This window comes from Scleropages formosus, chromosome 1 (genome assembly GCF_900964775.1).
Source record: "Scleropages formosus chromosome 1, fSclFor1.1, whole genome shotgun sequence".
Taxonomy (NCBI): Eukaryota; Metazoa; Chordata; class Actinopteri; order Osteoglossiformes; family Osteoglossidae; genus Scleropages; species Scleropages formosus.
Genome location: NC_041806.1, coordinates 10,569,052 through 10,588,478, shown reverse-complemented (window position 1 = coordinate 10,588,478; position 19,427 = coordinate 10,569,052). Strand labels below are relative to the sequence as shown.

Sequence of the window (19,427 nt, the reverse complement as noted above, 5' to 3'; positions counted from 1 at the left end):
TAACCATTGTTTTCATTGCTTTTGTGCTCCTTTAATGTGTGTTTTTAATGGCATTGCAGAAAAAGCTATCAAGATGGCTGGAGCAGCGGGCAAGAAACTTGGAGCTGACTGAAAAGGTAGGTAACTAACATTAAGAGACTTTGGAAAATAAGCAGGAAATTAAGTATCCTGTCATCTTTGCTCTGGCTCTGACTGTCTACAGGCTGACTGGCCGCAGAACGGCCTTGAGATGGCCCAACTCGGCCTGCCTTCCTTCTGGCTATGGCTGCCACTGGTAAGCTGTCCACTGGTCGTCTGCACTTTGTACACTGGGACTGATCTAGCCTCTGGGGCAGCTCACACGTTAACATGTTAGATTCACTTGTGAATACGTTGGTAGTGGACAGCGGAAGGACACGTGTGAGTTATAGCTGTGTTTTTAGGAGGATGATTGTGGTCTGGAGGAGGTGGAGCAACTCCGTTCCCTGGTGCAGAGTCTTCGCCAGCTACTGGACCTCTTCAACAAGTACCACTGCAAGCTGTCCCTGTCAGACTTTGAGAAGGTCTGTGCCACCCCAATCACCCGCTAACCACCTCCTTACCATGCACATTGTTACAGCTTTGGAAGTGGATTTAGTTATTTGGGGAAGAGTGCTGCTGCACTAAGCTTAGACAAGGAAGGTCTGTGAATATTTATGCAAGTTGGATAATATAAAATAAACTTAATATATGTTTAAATAATAATATGTGACCTCAATCTTGATTAACAAAGATGAATGGATGAGTATTAATAGTTTGTGTTACTAGTCATACTGTTACTTGTACTGTTGGTTGTAGTTGTATTGGTAGTACTAATGTAAGTAATTACACAATGTAAATGTACATGTAGTATTAGAAATTATAGTAGTACCAGAAATTATAACTAGTGACACGTACTATTGATGTCAGTGACGTCTGGAGGTTTTCATTGTATGTGGCAGAGGAACACCAGGAGCATAGTTTTCCTCATGCTGGACAAGGTGCTGGCTCCAGAGCTCATCCCCTCTGTCATCGAAAGCAGTGTCAGACCCTATACCCAGGAGCATAGGCTCCACTTGGATGAGCTGCTGCTGCACTACATACGGGTGGGTATCAGCAGACTGTCAGTGGTCACTCCCATTGTTCTTTTAATTGTTTTTTATTTTTGACATCATTGATGATGGTGATGAGTTCAGTGTGTAAGATTGGATTTAAAAGCCTTAAAAAAAAACTTGCACACTGAAAACAACACACACACACACACATTTTCAGAACCGCTTCTCCCATACGGGGTCGCGGGGAACCGGAGCTGTAGTTCTGTATGATGTGTTTGTGCCAGGAACCAAGGTCAGAAAGTTTTCTCCATTGTAACTAAGTGTCTGCTGTCCACTTCTCTCATCGTCTGTTCCAGGACATGCTGGAGCGTTGCAGCTCCCAAACCACTTCCCTGTTCACAGAGTGGGAGGCCAAGGCCATGGCTGTGCTGGACTGCATGACTGACTCTGACGTAAGTAACCTGTCATTACCAGTCTGATTGTGCCAGTTTGAACATTTATTCCCTCACATCACGTGCCTCTATGTTTAACCATATTTATTGCTTAAATCTCACACCAACCTGTTGCTGTCATTGCCAGCTGGTGGAAGATGCTGTTCTAGAGATAATGTACAAGGCAGTGGTGCCCTGGAGCAGTGTGGTGGAGCAGTTGGTCCAGAAACACCTGGAAATGGATCATCCCAGGTAGGTCCTCATGTCCCTTCCCTTGAGCCTTTATCCATCTGAGGGATCAGGGGTTCTACTGTGTGCGAGGCCTTCACCAAGCTGGTAATATCACCATGCGACTATTGTTTCAGACAGGAGCTTTTGAAGGAAAGTTACCAGCTGATGGAGATCAAGAAGCTTCTGAGGGTCTATGGCATCCGCAACTTCAACCCATCCAGCGACAACCTAGCCATGGTCAGTGTCCATTGCACACAGAATCCTTTTGGAAATCTGCTTTGTCCAGTGGAAATTGTCATTTGAGACAACTCTTTCTTTTTTTTCTTTCTTAAAAAAAGCTCTGCCTTACTTTTGTTGCAGATACAACAGGCCATATTGTGTTCAATTTTGAAATGGTGTCCCTGCCCCCTACAGGTCTTGGTCCGACGTATCCTGAAACAAGATCTGCCGTCCTCTCTTGAGGATGCCCTGAAGGTTGCGCAAGTGTACAAGTTAGACACCTCCCAGATCTACTTCCTTTATATCATTCAACTGATATCCCAGGCCAAGGTATGAGGGGTATTTCATGAGCACATGCAGTGTGGGAGAAACATGTTGTAGAATGAGAGAGCAGCTTTATGAGTGATAGTGCTGTTGCAGCGGGAGCTTTGCGTGACAGTCCTAAAGGAGCTGCCCCCCGCCGAGGCAGAGTGTGTGACCGAGAGACTTGCCACATGGGCACGACTGGAGCTGCAGAACAAGCACTTAATCTCAGAGGAGGTGACCCATGATTCACTTGTTGATTAACATTTGTACATAATAACTTCTCTGTATTTGTAGCATGAATTCACAAATCTTATCCCTCATGTATTCTGTTAGCACAAGAAACACCATATTGATGTGGCGCAGGTCATGGTGGAGTCACTGAAATTCTTACAGAGAATTCAGCAAGGTGAACGTGCACTTTTCTTCAATAGCATCCTCTGAAGTCAGTTTCGGACTTAGAATTGTTCTTGCATTTGTGTGATGTCTGCTGTGTTGTCCTGTTCCTGTTCATGTCTTGCCGTCTTTGGTGTTTTTCAGACAATGCATTCAAGAGGATAGAGTGCGTAAACAACCTGAAGATGTTTGAAGCGATTGCTAACCTACAGGTCTGTTGATGAAACGGGCAGCGTCATGTTTTCACCCTGTGTTGGTGTTTTTACCAATTTTCACCCTGTCGTGATACTTTTTGTTTGGAAGTTGAACACTGATTGATGTCAGAAGCATTAAGTGTAGAGCTTTAGGATCTGAAACATCATGAGTTCAACTGCTGGAATGTGCAATGCTTTTAACATGCTCACTTGCAACCAGTCACCACTTCCCGTTGAAATATTAATACCCAACAATAATATCATGGTGGGGCGTGGTGGCGCGGTGGGTTTGGCCAATGCCTGCTGTGTGACGGGTCTGGGGTTTGAGCCCTGCTTGGGATGCCCTGCAATGGACTGGCATCCTGTCCTGGGTGTGTCCCCTCCCCCTTCGGCTCTGCGTCCTGTGCTGCCACGTAGGCTCTGGATCGCTGCCACCCTGCTTGGGACAAGCGGTTGTTGATGTTGGTTGGTTGGATAATGTCGTACACACAGTCCTATTAGAAGACAAAAAGTTCACTAAACCATACAAAGCGTAGCGTGCCACTGTGTGTTTAAACGCAGTCATTAATTAATTATAAATTTTTTCATCCGTTTCCTTTAACCACTTGTCCTGGTCAAGATCGCAGCAATCTGGAGCATATCCCAGAATCACTGGGCGAGGCTTGCTAGAGTGGATGGTGGGGGCATTAAACACAATCAGATACAGGGAAATTTAAAAAGGAGCATAGAAACGGAAAGTAAAGTACTGCAGGTGGACCAACAAGTTCATTTTTCTGTTTTCAGGAGGACTTTGACATCTTCCTGTCACCAGAGGAATATGCAGACAGGGCTCTGCGGGCGCAGTTCCAGGAACAGCATATCACAGCCTATGAGAACACAAAAGCTCGTGGCCGTCTACAGGACACCAGGCCCATTGTTGCTAATGATCCAGACGGCAAAACCAAGACCATCTCCACAGAGGCGGGGCTGTACCGCCTCGCCCGTCAGCTGCAACGTTCAGAGCAGGAGCTGTGGGCTGACCTGGCACTGCGCGCCCTACTGGTGGGCAAAGTTGACAAGGCGTTAAAGATCTGCAGGTGAGAAAGAGAGCCGTACTGCTCAGGTTACCACTCACACTTTCTCATAAGAAATCTCTTACCTTACCTGGTGTTTATTTCTAGTGAAACAAACACTGTTGTCAAGATGCTGTTTACTCAAAGGCTCTTGTTTACCTGTTTAGATTTTTACAACTACACACTGTAAACTGCAGGTAGAAGGCTTTAAAGTTACAGTTCATCCACAAATGACTGGAGCTCAGGTGACCATATATAGGCCTATAGAGGTTTTCCTATCTCAGCTTGACCTGTATGTGTAGTACAGCCTCTCATTGACAGTCCTGCCCTGTTGGCCCCCCGCAACAGCGAACTATACCAGCACCACTACGATGCTTGCACAGGCCGGGTGCTCTTTCATGCTGCCAAGATGTTGTGCCAAATGCTTGAGGACAACGTGCCCATGATCATCCCTGATGGCATCAACCTGCCTGCCATCATCCACAACCTAGCCTGCCAAGCCATCACTGTCTGCCACCCAGGTGTTGTGTTTCCCTATGCATTGTGAATTCTCATGTCTAGAAGCTCATGTCTAAAGATTTAGCATTTGGCATCTGTAGACATTTGTAATCCTAACAGGTACCAAAAACTTGTGAAATCCTGTTTTGCTTGTTAACACACCCTGTATTTACTGTTTCTCTTTCCAAATGTTGCCTTCCAGTAGAATAAAGTTTCTTTTGATACATTACAATATTAATTAGTGTGTAGGAACTAATGGATGATGCAAAGAATGAATCCAACATGAAGTGGTTCCCTCTCAGATCTGCTGCTGGACTGTGTGGAGCTGTGTAAGAGCACACGTGCAGCTATGGATGTGTACCAGCAATGCCAGATTGACGATGATGGCTTCACCGCCAAGGTATGTCTTTTACACAGCTGCCAACCTGCAGTTGGGGGGGGTAGGAATTGGGACTGGGGGGGTACTCTTACTGTTATCATCGTCAGTATTGCTTTTATTGTCATATTTTGCATCATAATGTTGTCCTTCCCTCAAAACATCTATACAGGCAGTCCCTGGGTTACGATTGTCAGACTTACGTACAACCCATAGTTACAAACCACCCCCTGTAAGCCTACTATATTAAAAATTAAAGTTACATACAATGATTCGTAATAACAAACAGACGCTAGTTTGTGACACGCATCAAAACATTTTGCGTCTACAGCGGTTCATCAGCTTACCATTTATTCATTTAGCAGATGGTTTTGTCGAAAGTGACGTACATCTTAGTGAAAATACAATTTGTGCATTACATGAAGAGAAAGAGACATGGCTGCAGACATGTGACTCTTAAGTAAACCTAGTTTGTTACCTTCCATTTGATGTACCGATGTTCATTGCCTGAGTAGGTGCATAAAATGCAAGATAGATGAATCCTGATAACCTCCTATCAAATTTTTTTTATAATAATAATAAGATACACAAAATCACATACAATGCTGGAGTAGCGACTGTATAAAGGCTTATCTGGGGATGCTCTAGAAGTTATGGTGCATGAACATTTACACCATACATGAGCTAGAAAAATCTTGGGCAAAATGGGTCTGGAAAAGGTGAGTTTTCAGACCCTTCTTGAATGTAGACAGAGTTTCCGCAGTTCTGAGTGAGAGGAAAAGGTCATTCCACCACAACGGAGCCAGGACCGAGAACCTCCGCGCTTTACCTTTTGTGCATGGGACCACCATGCAAGCAGAAGTAGATGAGCAAAGGGGTCTGGCTGGGGTGTAGCGGTTGATTGAGTCCTGTAAATAAATAGCTGGGAGCAGTTCTATTGATGCATTTTTATTCAATAACCAGGGTCTGGAATTTGATTCGGGCAGCTATAGGAAGCCAGTGCAGAGAAACGAGTAGAGGAGATACATGGGAACGCTTTGGCAAGTCAAATACAACTTATGCGGCAGCATTCTGTATCAGCTGCAGAGGTTTGATGGCAGTAGCAGGAAGGCCACACAGGAGAGAGTTGCAGTAGTCCAGACGGGAAGTCACCATGGCCTGGACAAGTAGTTGGGCAGAGTCAATTGTGAGGTAGGGACGGATCCTGTGAATATTATGCAGGATGTATCTGCAGGACCGGGTTGTGGCTTCAATGTGCTGAGAGAAAGACTGACTTGTGTCAGTCGTTACTCCCAGACTCTTAGCCAAGGAGGCTTGTGGGTGGGTCGCGTGATTCAGAGGTAGGACAAAGACTTCCTTCTTTTCAATCAGACCATGTTGCTGTTAACAGTATTCTGTGTGTTTCTGTGTTTGGCTTTAAAAAAATTTTTTTTTCTTTTTTTTTTTTTTTTTAAAAAAAAACCCTCCTAACCATTGCACCAAAGTGTAAATGTGATGCAAGTGATGGTGCTGCATCAAAGAAAAGGAAAATGACCACGATTTGAAAATAAAGTAGAAATAATAAAGTAATTGGAGAAAGGTGAAATGCCAACGACCACTGGAAAAGCAAACTTTAAAGTTTCTTTAATGTTTTTTTTCTCTCTCTCACAATTTTCTTCTGCCCGCTCACTCGCTCTCTCTCCTATAAATACTGTAGTTGTCAGGACCACGCCCGCACCTCAACCAGTAGCACCTGGCTTCAATCACTTAAGACAACTGGCCCTTTGCGTTCTCAAACATATCTCGCTTTGCTCTTTCAAGTCCTGTCCCTCATTGTTCTCCAGTCCCGTTCGAAAAATCTTTGATAATGTCCGCCCGCCACCTGAGCAGCTGTCATTTCAAGTTCATTTTGCTTTATGAGGCTACCATGTTTTTGATCCAGGAGAGTGATTTTTGAACTTTACAATGGGGCGATTGTGATATGTATTCAGTAGAAATCTTCGAATTTTGACACCACCCCCCGGGCAAGCAATATGCAGTACGATACTGTATCGTGATGCTAGGCAGCTGGGCAGTGGTAGCAATCCGCATCTTCCAGTCTGCCACGCAGTCGCTAGTGTATGCAACCGATACTCTACAGTGTTCCGTGTTGCCAGCATTTTTTTGGATTCCCCCCGTATCTGCGTTGTGTTTTGTGCATCCCTCATGTCTGCAAAACGCCCATCCGTGTCTCCTGCTATTGGTGAGAAGAAGAAAAGGAAGGCAATTATTCTTGAGGAGAAACTCAAGATAATTGTCCAGCATGTAGGCTGCAAGCCTGTAATGGCCATCACACGTATTCTAGGCTGTGATGTTTGGTAGGTTAGGTGTATCAAATGCATTTTCGACTTACGATGGTTTTTATCGGTACAATATCCCATCGTAAATTGGGGACCATTTGTATAGTTTGTCTCAACTCACCATACCAACCAGTACACATTACGTAAGTTGCGGCAGCTGGTCTAAGGACTTCAGGGGGAGGTCTTGGGTGTTGTTGGAGAGCTTTCCATAATGGGCCTCAGTGTCTTTTTGCATGTACCTGTTTTCAGTTTGTCCATTTGGTGGTTTCTTTTGTTTAAAAAATAAAGGTCAATTTGTTCAGTAACCTGCTCTTTGATGCCTCTATGCTGCTCATCTAGTCACCACTACCCCACAACTGGCAACAGAACATTCATACAGTGACAAAACAGAGATATTGTCATGTTCTTTGCTCCAGTGAATTTTGACTAATAATATTGACCAGTTATCATATTCCATCTGTGTTGCCAGGAGTCTTCTTCAGTGATGGATTGTGGCCCATACACTGAGTGGAGCTTTCAGAACATCTTTAATGAAGATGGCATTGTTCTTGACCCAGTGTCAGTTTTGCCGTTCCAGTACAAGATCACAAACTGCCTTCTGCCCTCCTTTTCAGGTCGCCAGATATCATTAGATATGTCAAGCTTTTATGTTTGTTTCTTTGATCTTTTTCCTTATTTTTTTACAGTATGAAAAACAGCATTTTGTTACCTTCCTTTGAAAGTATGTTTGTGTCCTCTAGATTCAAAACGATATCCCCTGGATTGCTCTTGCCTGTCCAACTGTTCATATAAAGACGGTGAGTTTAAGATCAGAAGGAAACTTCCTGCACTACTATATTTCTCTAGCTTGGAAATGTTCAGACTTTTGTGCGAATACACTTGAGGGTGCCCGTGTTAACTTGAAGCTGTTGTTCCTTCTGCTCTTGCTGGATGCATAAAAACGGTGTTTACCTCATAATGCCTTGCTCTAACTGTATGAATGAGTAACATGATACTGGCAGAACTGACTGTTGGTGTGCTATACCTTTGTCTTTTTCCAGAACTGGACTTCCTTCAGCCCTTGCTGAGCCCCGTGACTGTGATGCTGCAGAATTTGCAGGAATGCAGCCAGTTGGAGTTGGCGCTCCGCCTTCTGGTCAACACCTTTGGCAGCAGTCTCCAGCACATAGCTTCTAACAACATAGACCTGACTCTCAGTTCCCAGGTAAAGGAGTAGGAGGGGCTTCGCCCCTAGCTGGCATTGTGACCTCTTCAGTGTACTCATTGCTTCATTGTGCTCTTACAGCTGCACAATTCCCAGCGCCTGCTGAGAGACAGGAAGTGCCTGAGTGACTTTGGGAATTTCACTCTGAATTCCATCAAGACAGTTGCCATGGCACTTCTGCACAAGGTAGAAATTCAGCTCTCCCACACAGTTCATTATAGGCCAATAATGGCAGAAATGATCAAATCCAAATTAAAAATGCCAGTAATATTTGACTTTATGAAGAAAAAAATAAGATTTTCAAGTTTAAGTTAGTCAGCAGGTACCATAGTGGTTAAGGATTCATTTAATAATCTAGCAGGAGTTGCTCTAGTAAAACACTTTCAGTTGTAAATGGATATGAACTGTAAGTCAATTTGGACAAAAAAATGAACTAAAAAAAACTGTGGCTTGGCAACATTTTGTCACAAGCCGATATTTTACGTAAATAAATTTCTGAAAGACAAATTTTTATATTTGTGTATTTATATTATATTTATATTTTTGTGCCTGTATATGTGTATGTGTTCATATGTGTATACCTGTTTTTTGGCTTGAGTGAGAACTGTACCTAGTGTTATGTATTTGTGATTTTGTGTTTGTGCTTATTACTCTCTGCGTCCACAGTAATGAAACTGCTACATCATCTACAGCAGTGAATATTCATATTTTTATGATGCAGGTGCTCAACTGGAGGGTGGTGGACTGCAGTTTGGCTATCGGATACTGCACTTTACTTCCACAGAGTGACATGCTAGAGATTCTCTGGAAAGTCATCAACAATACATGGCAAAACTATCACAAGATACTGGTATGAATATTTTTACTGTCATTCTTATGTGCGTAATTAATTATGAATAAATATATAATTAATACATTTGTAAGTGTAAATGGTCCTGGTAGAAATATTGTAGGAGATCTGCTTATCTGAGTGTGTTGTTGTTCTCCTGTGTATGTATGATAGGCTGTTGCCATGGTTGGAGCACAGTTGTGCAGCTTGTACAAGGAGGAGACGCAACGTGAGAAGTTCCTATCACTTGTAACAGATGCAGAGTGGGGCATAAAGCTGGCCAAATTAGGGGTCCGTTTTCGATTCACTTGCTACTGTTACTGCACTTTAGTTTGAATATAGCTGAATGTCAACAGTTGATGTATTGACTCAAGTCTCCTTCCTACGTGCGTGTCTCCTGGTGTAACTACAGATCTCCATCCAGCCTGTTTTTAGGCAGTGCCCTGAGATGAAGAATAATTTGATCCCCACGCTGGTGAAGAATAGGAACATGACAGCTGAGCTTATCCTTGAGTACTGCAGGTAACTCCAGCTACTGTCTACCTGCTGCCCTCAAAATGAGTTTTTCTGCTCCTCACTTTGGTTCTGTGACACTACTGAGTCCATGTTAGTCTTGGAATGGCAAGTGGTTAAGCATTGGTGACAGGTAGGACAGTCATAGTATGTTTGTCAGGTTTGAAAAGGTTCTCCTTGCAAAATTTATAAAAAGAGAACTTGTGCCATAAAATGCTTTGACATTTTTTACCATTTGTGTTATAATATATACATCCTTTTGTCAACAGCACATTTGACCTTGACTGCAACTTAGCTCTCAGCATGTACATCACCACACTGTTGTTGGAGGGGGAAGGGGAGAGCCAGGACCTGGTGGGAGACAAGGGGGAGGCCCAGACTTCAAAGCTGAGCAAAGTGGATGCTGTGGAGCAGGCCCTGCAGATCATCCCTCTTTTGCAAAGCACCAGTGAACTGGCGGTCAGCCTTAATGCTGCCATCCTTAAGGTACACCCAGTGTGCATGGCTGGGTGGAGGTGATCTTGTTAGTAACTGCCTGTGTGCTGCTTATGCCTGATGGGGAGAGCTGTTGTCCAGGACTTAATGATTAATCAATAAACATCACATACTGACTTCACCAAACTGTGAGATTTTTGCAAATGTAAGCACACCCTGCAACCCTATTAGAATTTTTTTGACTAGGAGTACTTACGTATCAAATATGGGTATACACCAGTAATGGACATGAAATGGAAACTGATGTGCAAATTAAGTACCATTTGCCAAATTCTTCTTTTGGAGATTTTACATGTGGATTACAGATCATTAGAATGACCATGAAAGTTTCACCACTGAAATTCTGCCTTGTTGTCTTTGTTGCCTCACAGCTCAGCCCATACAATTATGAACGAATCGAAGGTCTTCTCAGGATCATAGAAAATGCAGGGGAAACAATACCAAGCTTTCCACTTGATCAGGTATGACAAATTGTCGTCCCCCCTCCCCCCCCATTGTTTTGAAAAACACCTAATTTACCTGAGTGTCTTTGTGTACATAAGTAATTTGTTGCCTTATCAGATGTTTGTGTTTCTGTTTGTGTCTAGTAATTTGATTTTGAGTGTATGTGCATGCAGCAGAACCTGAGTGCACACCTGGTGTTGAATGGAAGGAAGTTCATACCACATCTTGAGGGCTAGGAGAGACAATCCTTTTATGCACCTTGGGAGTAAAGGCATAGCTGGATCTGTGCTTGTATGTGCTATGGTCTCTGAGTGTGGGTCTGCAACCCTAGGCTATAAGGCTGCTGCAGTACCTGAAGTCCTACAAGCGCATCTCAGCCCCTGGAGAATTGGAGAACAGCTACCTGCTGGAGCAGGCCCTGGAGCCCACCCAGTTGGCCCAGACCAGACTGCCCTTCCACCTGCTTTTCAAGACTGGCCGCTGTTTCTGGAAGATCATTAGTAAGTATCAGCACAGCTGCATACCACCTGGGACTCTGTAGCTGGGTTTCTAACCCAATAAAACACCCAATCTGTCAGATGCATGATGTAAAATCTTTTGAGAGTTGTCTTTAAACCACAATATTTGCATTTAATACATTACATTAGAAGTACAGTGGATCACAGGCCTATGCACTTTCAAGGGGGGAAAAAAAAACTTTGCCATTGCAAACTTTTTTTGAGAAGTGTATTTTTTAATTTTGGGGCAGCTGGTAGAGTTGTGGTTAGAGCCGTTGCCTTTGGAACCAAAAGTCACAGGTTCAAATCCCACCTCCAGCTGTAGTACCCTTGAGCAAGGTACTTAACCTAAATTAGGCTCTGGCTCCCCGCAACCCTGTATGGGACAAGCGGTCCAGACAGTGTGTGTGTGTGTTTTCATAAAGGAAGCTAGCTTACCAATTTGGAATCCTGAGTCTAAGCTTGGGGTGCCTTGCGGCGGACTGGCGTCCCGTCCTGGGTGTGTCCCCTCCCCCTCCGGCCTTACGCCCTGTGTTGCCGGGTAGGCTCCGGTTTCACCCGTGACCCCGTATGGGACAAGCGGTTCTGAAAATGTGTGTGTGTGTGAGTCTAAGCTTCAGCCGATTGGCCACCAGATGGCAACATAAATTTTAACTGCTGCCTTAAGCTTTTTTAGCAGTCTGGTAAAGCTTGGTTCTTTATTGTACTTTCTTTACAATGGGTCAGAAATTCCCAGCCAGAGCTTTCAGAACACGCATCTGTGTTGAAGGCTGTTTGTCAGCCTGGTCTTCGAGTTTCTGAGTGGGGGGAGAGACACAGAGAGTGCTGCTGTATTCCTGTCAAAGATGCAGCTGTCATGTTGCCGACATCTACGTTTAGTGATTTAACATACATTTTTCTCCAAGCCAACTCTTGGTCACAATTAAGTCTGTAAGTAAAGAACTCACTCTATAGAGAAGCTTGAATGTGTTTTAGTAGATCCCCAGTATTTCAGAACACCAGTGACACTTCACTCCTCTCTCTTTGCTTTCTTCTTCCTTTCATTAGCTCCTGAACTTAGTGAGCAAACATTCCCCACACTACTGCTGATCAGCAAACTGATGAAGGTAGGAGAAAACTTAGTTATTTAACTGACTTGAAAGTCAAAAGTACAGCACAGTGGCACAGCAAGTAGCCAGGTAAAATATGAGAGGACGTGGGTTCAATTCTTGCTCATTCTGTGTGGAGTTTGCATGTTTTCCCAGTGTTTGTGTGGGTTTTCTCCCACGGTACAAAGACATACTGCACAGATGAAGTGGTAACTCTAAATCACCCATTTTGTGTATGTGAGAGAGAAAGTGTGTTTCATTGGCAGATGGATGAGTGAGTCATTGTAAGTAGTGTATCAAGTATAGTAAGTCACCTTGGGTGAATAATGTGTGAGCTGATAACACTACATAGTGTTCATTGGAAGTCGCTTTAGTCTGCACTCAATCAGTATTTTACAACACTAGATTTATAAGTGCATTTTCAAATGTTAAAATTCCACACATTTCTTTCTGAAGTTGTAATATGTATTTTCAAGTGTGCAGGACATGCTGGTGGTTGGTTTTGAGGCCTTTATTAAAGCCAGTGACTCTACTGTGTGCTGCAGGTGAGCCTGGACAAGCTCTACATGTCTGCTGTGAACCACATGTTTGAGAGAAGCCTAAAGCCTCTTCTCTTGGAGCAGATGAGGCAGGGGTCCTGTTCCACCACCAGCAAGAAAACAGCCCGGATCGCCCACACTATCATGGACTATGTCCTATGTATCAAAAACCCCGAGTGGGCTGCTGCCACTGCGCATAGGATTGCCCAGGAGTTACCCCCAGGTCAGTGACTGCCACTGTAGGGCAGAACATACATTCTATTTAATTTTTATTAATAGTAAAATAAAATTTTTGTGTAAAATCATGCTATTGTGTGATTTTCCATTCTGTGGGGATGCTGTGAGAAGCTCAGGATTACCATTATTTATTGGGGGAACAAAATAATTGGTTCCTATACAAAAGAAGTCACAAATGTAGTTAAAAAACCGAAAAAATGATAGCACCAATATTTGCAACAAGAAATCTTTATAGTATGTCTTTTGTTATTTTTATTAATTTTTTCATTTATTTTATACATCAGTAACTCCTTTTCCAGTGTACATGTATAATCTATCCCAGACACATAGAATGCAAAGCTGGTTATTCTCTGGACGGTGAATGCGTTGAATATGTTAATGATAAATAGTTCACTAGATCACTTCCTATGCCTTGTACTTTACAAAACATGCCATTAGATGATTGCAACAGACGAAGCCAGGCAGTAGGTGCAGTGCTCGCCTGTTGGCGTATTTTATTTACACCGTCGTCAGTGAGGAGGGCAAGGGGGGGAAGTGGGGGTCGACTCGGTCTCGTCAGCATAGGGATCAGGGTCGTGTTCGTTTCCTCGCTCGTGCTCTCCTCCTCCGTCGCTCTCCTTCACTGTCCAGTCCGGGGGAAGAAATTAGTGTCAGTAATTAGTCCCAGCTGTGGCTCCCTTGTCCCCATCTCCGCCCCCTTCCCCAGCCACCTCAGCATGTTACAATGATCTTAATTTGATCTCAAGAGTCAAGCTTTATTTATGATAGTTTTGGAATACAGGTACTCCTCACTTAACGACCTACCTGTTTAACGACCACGCGGACTTAAACCAGCTCTCTGACTAGTCAATACTGTACACTGTATGAGAACTTTGGTCGTGGAAACAGCAGCGCTGGGTCTCAGCATCAAGCATCTCATCTCACATCACCCTTTCTCAGTCTCAGTGTTGTTCCCAAAGTTGGTCAATATCCACTACGCTAGCGTTTATAATCTCCAAGACCACATATTGAGATCCAGAAAGGCGGTTACCATCCGGAACAGATCTTCAATGTGGATGAAACTGGACTTTTTTGGAAGAAAATGCCAAAAGGTCCTACATACACAAAGAAGCTAAAGAAATGCCTGGTTTCAAGCTTTTAAGGACAGGGTCACGTTGCTGTTGGGAGGAAATGTCGCTGGGTTCAAGTTAAAGTCTTTCCTCATCTATCACTCCGAGAACCCACGTGCATTGAAGCAGGTTAGTAAGCACACGCTGCCCGTTTACTATCGTGCAAATAACAAGGCATGGATGACTCAAGCTTTATTTGAGGATTGGTTCATCAACTGCTTTATACCCTCGGTCAAGCATTATGTATGTATGCATACAGTATGCTTGAAATATCGGTAAGGGGCGCTTCCTCGCTTATCGACCAAATATGCTTAACGACCTAATCGTAGGAACGGGACTCGGTCGTTAAGTGAGGAGTGCCTGTATTCATGTTATAAAAGTTGTTTATATCTGAGTAGCTCTTGGTTCTTTGGGACAGAATGAGGCAGACTGTCCCACAGGACCAGAATGTTTATTGGTGCTATAGAGAAACACTTTTGCCTGGGACCACAGGCTGAGCTGAGGGTCTCGTTGTCCATTGCATCCTGCTGCTCCCACGTGCAATGAACTATCAGTGATGAATTAGCCTGGTTCAAGTATGTTCAGGGTGCCTGCTCCCCATGTTGTTTTGGTGGTACCATCCATAATGAGTTAAATAACCAAGTTAATATTTACAAGTTCATAGTTTATTTCTAAAATGACTCAGAAATATAGGTTAGAATCTCACCTTCTGCTTTAGCACCCTTGATCAAGGGTTGTATTGAACTGAAGCAGTAAAAATTACCAAACTATTTTGGAGAAAAGTGTCAGATGAATTAATAGGATTGAATCTGCTGTTTTGGTTATGGCTTTTTACCTACCTACCTTTTTACCTTTATTAATTTAGTTGATGCTTTTCTTCAAAGCACCTTACAATGTTAAGCTGCTTACAAATATTTACCCATTTATACAGGTGGGTATTTTTTTTATTGGGAGCAATTTAGGGTAAGTACCTTGGTGAAGGGTACTACAGCAGCATATGAGATTTCAACTGATGACCTTTGGGTCCGAAGGCAGCAACTCCAACCAGTATGCTCTCAACTGTCGTTTACCTAATCAGTAGTTGTGAGAGGCAGAGACTGTCATTGTGATAAGAAGCAGGAAGTATATACAATAGTTGGTTTGGTTTATTGCATAAGAAGCAGTGCCAACATGCTTTTGCAAGTGAAAGACATATGAAGTGTATATATTGAAGGGTCTTAAAACTTACCTCTTCCAGACTCACTTCTCCCATGATCTAAGCTCATGTAATGTGTTCATGCTCTATAACTTTGACATCATAACAGTTGAATAACAAACTTTCACACAGCTACTCATGTAATATAAATGTTTAACAAATTAATTAGGAATGTGATTAGGAATTGTCGATTTAGATAAACCTTTATGCAGTTACTCTGATGTACGTTGGTTCATATGGTGAAAAGTAAACGGCTTTAGAAACACATGTATACATCTGTCTTTTTGCTGATGTAATGCACACGTATTTTCTGTGAGATATATGTCACATCGGAGAAAAGTGTCTGCTAAATTAATAAATGTAAGTAGTGAATTGTAGGGAGAAATGCCGTTTACTGATTAATTATCCAATGTTCTGGTAAATGTTTTATTCATACCATTTTTTGTTGTGTGGAACCTGCTTGAGAGCTGAGTATGTATTGATATGCAGGCAGCATATTGTGACACCATTGTGGAGCAATGTTTCACTGATAGGGAGAGATGAGACATGTCACTTGGGTTCATTTCTTCATTCTTCAGGCATTGAGAAGACCAAGTCACTCAAGTTCTGTCTGGCTCTAGGTGAGAAGTGGCTGAAGGTCCCAGACCTAGAGGTTAGTACATCGGCTGCACGGTGGCACATCTTGTAGCACGGCTGTCTCATAGCACCTGGGTGGTGCGAGAGTACATGAGTTCAATCCCCACTCAGTCTGTGTACAATTTGCATGTTCTCCCCATGTTTGTGTGGGTTTCCTCCGGGTGCTCTGGTTTCCTCCCACAGTCCAAAGACATGCTGTTCAGGTTCACCTATAGTGTGTGAGTGACAGACAGTGTGTTCCACTGATGTCTGGATCAGTTACTTATTGTAAGTAGTGTTTCTAGCAGTGTAGGTCACCTTAGTGAATAAGGTGCGTGAGCTGATAACGCTACATAGAGTTCATTGGAAGTTGCTTTGGACAAAAGCGTCTGCTAAATTAAAAAAAAAAAAAAAAAAAAAAAAAAATGTAAATGTAGTAAACATAATTTCAGTCCAACTCCTGTTTTCCATTGCATTCTGTTTTGGTGTTAGCTATGGTTTTCCACTAAACTTTTCTGCTTACAGAAAATGTTTTCATCACACCTTGCTCTTCATTGATGCCTTTTTGTAACACATGCTAAAGCTTTGAATAAGGACAATAATAAGGAATAAATGAAAGACCATAATAGATTTATAAGATTTGACTTTACATTTATTCATTTAGCTGCTGCTTTTCTCCAAAGGGACTTGCAAGGTTAACCATAGGTTTAGCATATAAGTTGTTAGAAAGGTCTACAGTTAAGGAACATATGGTGTGGAGTTTTTTATTTCCTTCACATTAATTTTTAGTTCTTTCCCATAACAACAAAGACACAGTTAATCCATATCTGTATTCCTTATCCGAAGAGCAGGAGGAGACCAGATCCAAAGGGGAGATCTTCATGGAGAAGCTGAAAGTGCAGTATCAGTGCTCAGCCACAGAGAACATCCTTGCCTCTAGAAATCTCCTGTCCCCTGAGCTGTTGAAGCTTACAGGTTTGCCTGTACGGTTGCTGGCAGCATTGTGGGAGCATAGCAGCGTGGAGCAGCGAATGGGGAATCCTGCCGGCTATGCCTATCCCGGTGAGTCTCACACCTCTGCAAAACCTCCTTATAAACGTTTAATATTCATACCCCCAAGAGCCAATCATGCTGTGGACATTCACAGCGTTTCTGGATTCCACACAGAAGTTTTGGAGTCACCTGACACAGAACAAGGAGGTATTTATGGTTCATACAACACAGACAACCTTGGTGAAACAATCCCCACACCCCTCCAATAAAAGCACCAAGTTGCTCTAGTCATGCCTGTACTGTAACATCTCATTTACACTTTGACTGAGCCATTCTGAAAACCTTCACAGAGTATGGGTATGAACATTTTCTATCGAGAGCTTCTAGTGATGAAGCTTTTTAGACATTAACACTGGTGAATATGACACATTGAACTGTGGCAACCTTAATGACTGGTGGAGCTTATAAATTACTCTGAGTACTTTTCTACTTTTACTGCTTTTTTTTCCCCTTGACAGCACTGTGACGATATTAAAGGCAAATGTGACAATTGCAATTTTGTACATGCAACCCTATATGCAACTTTGCAGTGCTCATGCAAGGTAAACGTATACTTTTTAGTTTAAGGCCACTAGAATAACACATTGTGACCACACCCATTTATTCAGTGACCGTCAGCCAGTAGATCTTACATCCCACATCACCAAGCCCCATGAAAGGTTTTCCTAGCATGCATTAATGACCTGGTTAGCCCTTCAGTAGATTTTCTCCAGTTTGCCTATGAGAACCACACTGTACTGGAAGATACTTTCATCTGCTGAAGTTCTCAGATGATATTGCAATAGTTGTGTGAGTTATTTGAGGCCCTGTAGAAGAAAGGATGAGTCGCCTTACTACTTTCTTGCATTGCATTGCTGTATACCGTAAAATCCCTATTTAACGCCCCCACCCATTTTTGAAAATACCCGGTATATTTTTTTGAGTAACCAGAAAAGAATTAACAAAAAAAAAAAAAAAAAACTTACCAGTACCAAGTTTTAAATCCCATTATTTTCTGTAGTCCATAACATGAAACAATCCACAAACACATTAATAACTATGTGAACACGTCAAACTTCCTTGAAAAATGCTGACATTGACAACTGTTAAACTGTATGCTGGGGGTAATACCAGATGTACTTGTGGCATTTGCATGAACTTTTTAGGCAGAGAAATGATGATCGATTTCACTACCATATGACCTCTAATAAACGCCCCCCTTTTTGAAAATGTCCACCCACGGGGGCGTTAAATAGGGATTTTACGGTATATACTGCTGCATCCTACTGCAGTTTCCCTGGGGATTAATAAAGTTTGTGTATTAATTTTTACCATTATATTTATGTATTGGTATTTTCTTTCCAAAATACTTTTCACAGACATCCATGCTGTTGCTAAGGAGATAGCAGCAATAAACAACGTGGACTTGTCAAAGGTTCGTGACATGATGCTGGAGAAGTGGCTGTGTAAAACTGGACCATCAGTCAAAGTGAGTTCCCACCCTCCCATTTTACTGATCACCAAGGCATCCAGAAAGTATTGTCACCAAGCACCAAATGTAGCATCCATTAACACAAACATGATCCAGAACTCAACACACAGGGCTAATTTTTCATCAGCTCTTGAAGGAGTTGGCCAGCGCTTTAGAAATAAACCTGCTTCCTTTAATTTTGCATGTGAATTTTGTAGGTTTGTCGTTATCACACTGACAGATTTTTTTTTTTTTTTTTAAACTTATTTTCAAATGTTGCCTGCTAAGAAGGGGAAAAAAAATCTATTCTTGTGTTTTGAGCAAATTCAAAATTTTACTGTTTTCACAGGGCTGAGCTCTGATATGTTTTTAAACTGTTGTAGGAAATTAACTCCCAGGACTATGTCACCGACATCCATGATGACCCAGATCTTATGAGGTATACTGGTGGTTGTGGCTGCTGATTTATTACAAATAACAGCATATCGAAACAAATCTTTGGAGTGCTTGGAGAGCATGTCATATTTTATCTGTTGTATGGCTTCTATGGACATATGAGTTACGTGTATGGGAGGTTTCTACTCTTGTGATTGTACTCCCTCTGAGTGAAATAGAACTTGTCTACAAACCTCTCTGTAGCTGTTCACATCTAGCTTTCTTCCCAGGGTGGTATACTTGCTGCAGATGTACCCTATGGACTTCAGCTCCCGCCTGCTGAGCAGCATCCTCACTGCAGAGACTTGGGTGAGCTACCAGCAAAGCTAAAAGAGAGGTTCCCAACCTACACCAGCTCCACAAGCTGGCTACTCAGGGTTCAGTTCTACCCACAGTCTGAATGACACACTTCAGTCCATATTTCTTAAGGCTCACATATTCCATCTGTGTAGTTTTCCTTTGACCTGGAGTTCCCTGTTCACAGCATTTCTGTTGTTTTCCAGCCTCTGAGCAATTCACGCTTTCGTCTGACCTTCTGCCATCGGGCTCGAGCTCTGTTGTGTGTGGTCCACATCGCGGACCCTTCCACACTGGAGACCCTCCTCCATATCCCCAGGGACAAAGTCCAGTAAGGACCTATCAGTTCCCACAAAT

At 42.8% G+C, this 19,427-nt stretch overlaps 1 protein-coding gene across 1 annotated transcript in view; it reads left to right on the top strand.

The window, feature by feature from the left end:
* Positions 1-19,427, top strand: part of kntc1 (kinetochore associated 1) — a 34,936-nt gene that overhangs the window by 10,693 nt on the left and 4,816 nt on the right. Inside the window, exons 20-51 of the mRNA XM_018752811.2 lie at positions 60-116; positions 203-274; positions 423-542; positions 960-1,103; positions 1,409-1,504; positions 1,632-1,735; positions 1,849-1,951; positions 2,129-2,263; positions 2,354-2,473; positions 2,573-2,645; positions 2,777-2,844; positions 3,610-3,902; positions 4,227-4,399; positions 4,679-4,776; positions 7,540-7,684; positions 7,811-7,867; positions 8,111-8,274; positions 8,356-8,460; positions 8,996-9,124; positions 9,278-9,394; positions 9,516-9,625; positions 9,886-10,102; positions 10,483-10,572; positions 10,887-11,055; positions 12,100-12,158; positions 12,686-12,902; positions 15,799-15,872; positions 16,687-16,897; positions 18,247-18,356; positions 18,722-18,777; positions 19,004-19,082; positions 19,277-19,401. Coding sequence (XP_018608327.2) covers positions 60-116; positions 203-274; positions 423-542; positions 960-1,103; positions 1,409-1,504; positions 1,632-1,735; positions 1,849-1,951; positions 2,129-2,263; positions 2,354-2,473; positions 2,573-2,645; positions 2,777-2,844; positions 3,610-3,902; positions 4,227-4,399; positions 4,679-4,776; positions 7,540-7,684; positions 7,811-7,867; positions 8,111-8,274; positions 8,356-8,460; positions 8,996-9,124; positions 9,278-9,394; positions 9,516-9,625; positions 9,886-10,102; positions 10,483-10,572; positions 10,887-11,055; positions 12,100-12,158; positions 12,686-12,902; positions 15,799-15,872; positions 16,687-16,897; positions 18,247-18,356; positions 18,722-18,777; positions 19,004-19,082; positions 19,277-19,401 — 3,890 coding nt within the window. The remainder of the gene's footprint in view (positions 1-59; positions 117-202; positions 275-422; positions 543-959; positions 1,104-1,408; positions 1,505-1,631; positions 1,736-1,848; positions 1,952-2,128; positions 2,264-2,353; positions 2,474-2,572; positions 2,646-2,776; positions 2,845-3,609; positions 3,903-4,226; positions 4,400-4,678; positions 4,777-7,539; positions 7,685-7,810; positions 7,868-8,110; positions 8,275-8,355; positions 8,461-8,995; positions 9,125-9,277; positions 9,395-9,515; positions 9,626-9,885; positions 10,103-10,482; positions 10,573-10,886; positions 11,056-12,099; positions 12,159-12,685; positions 12,903-15,798; positions 15,873-16,686; positions 16,898-18,246; positions 18,357-18,721; positions 18,778-19,003; positions 19,083-19,276; positions 19,402-19,427) is intronic.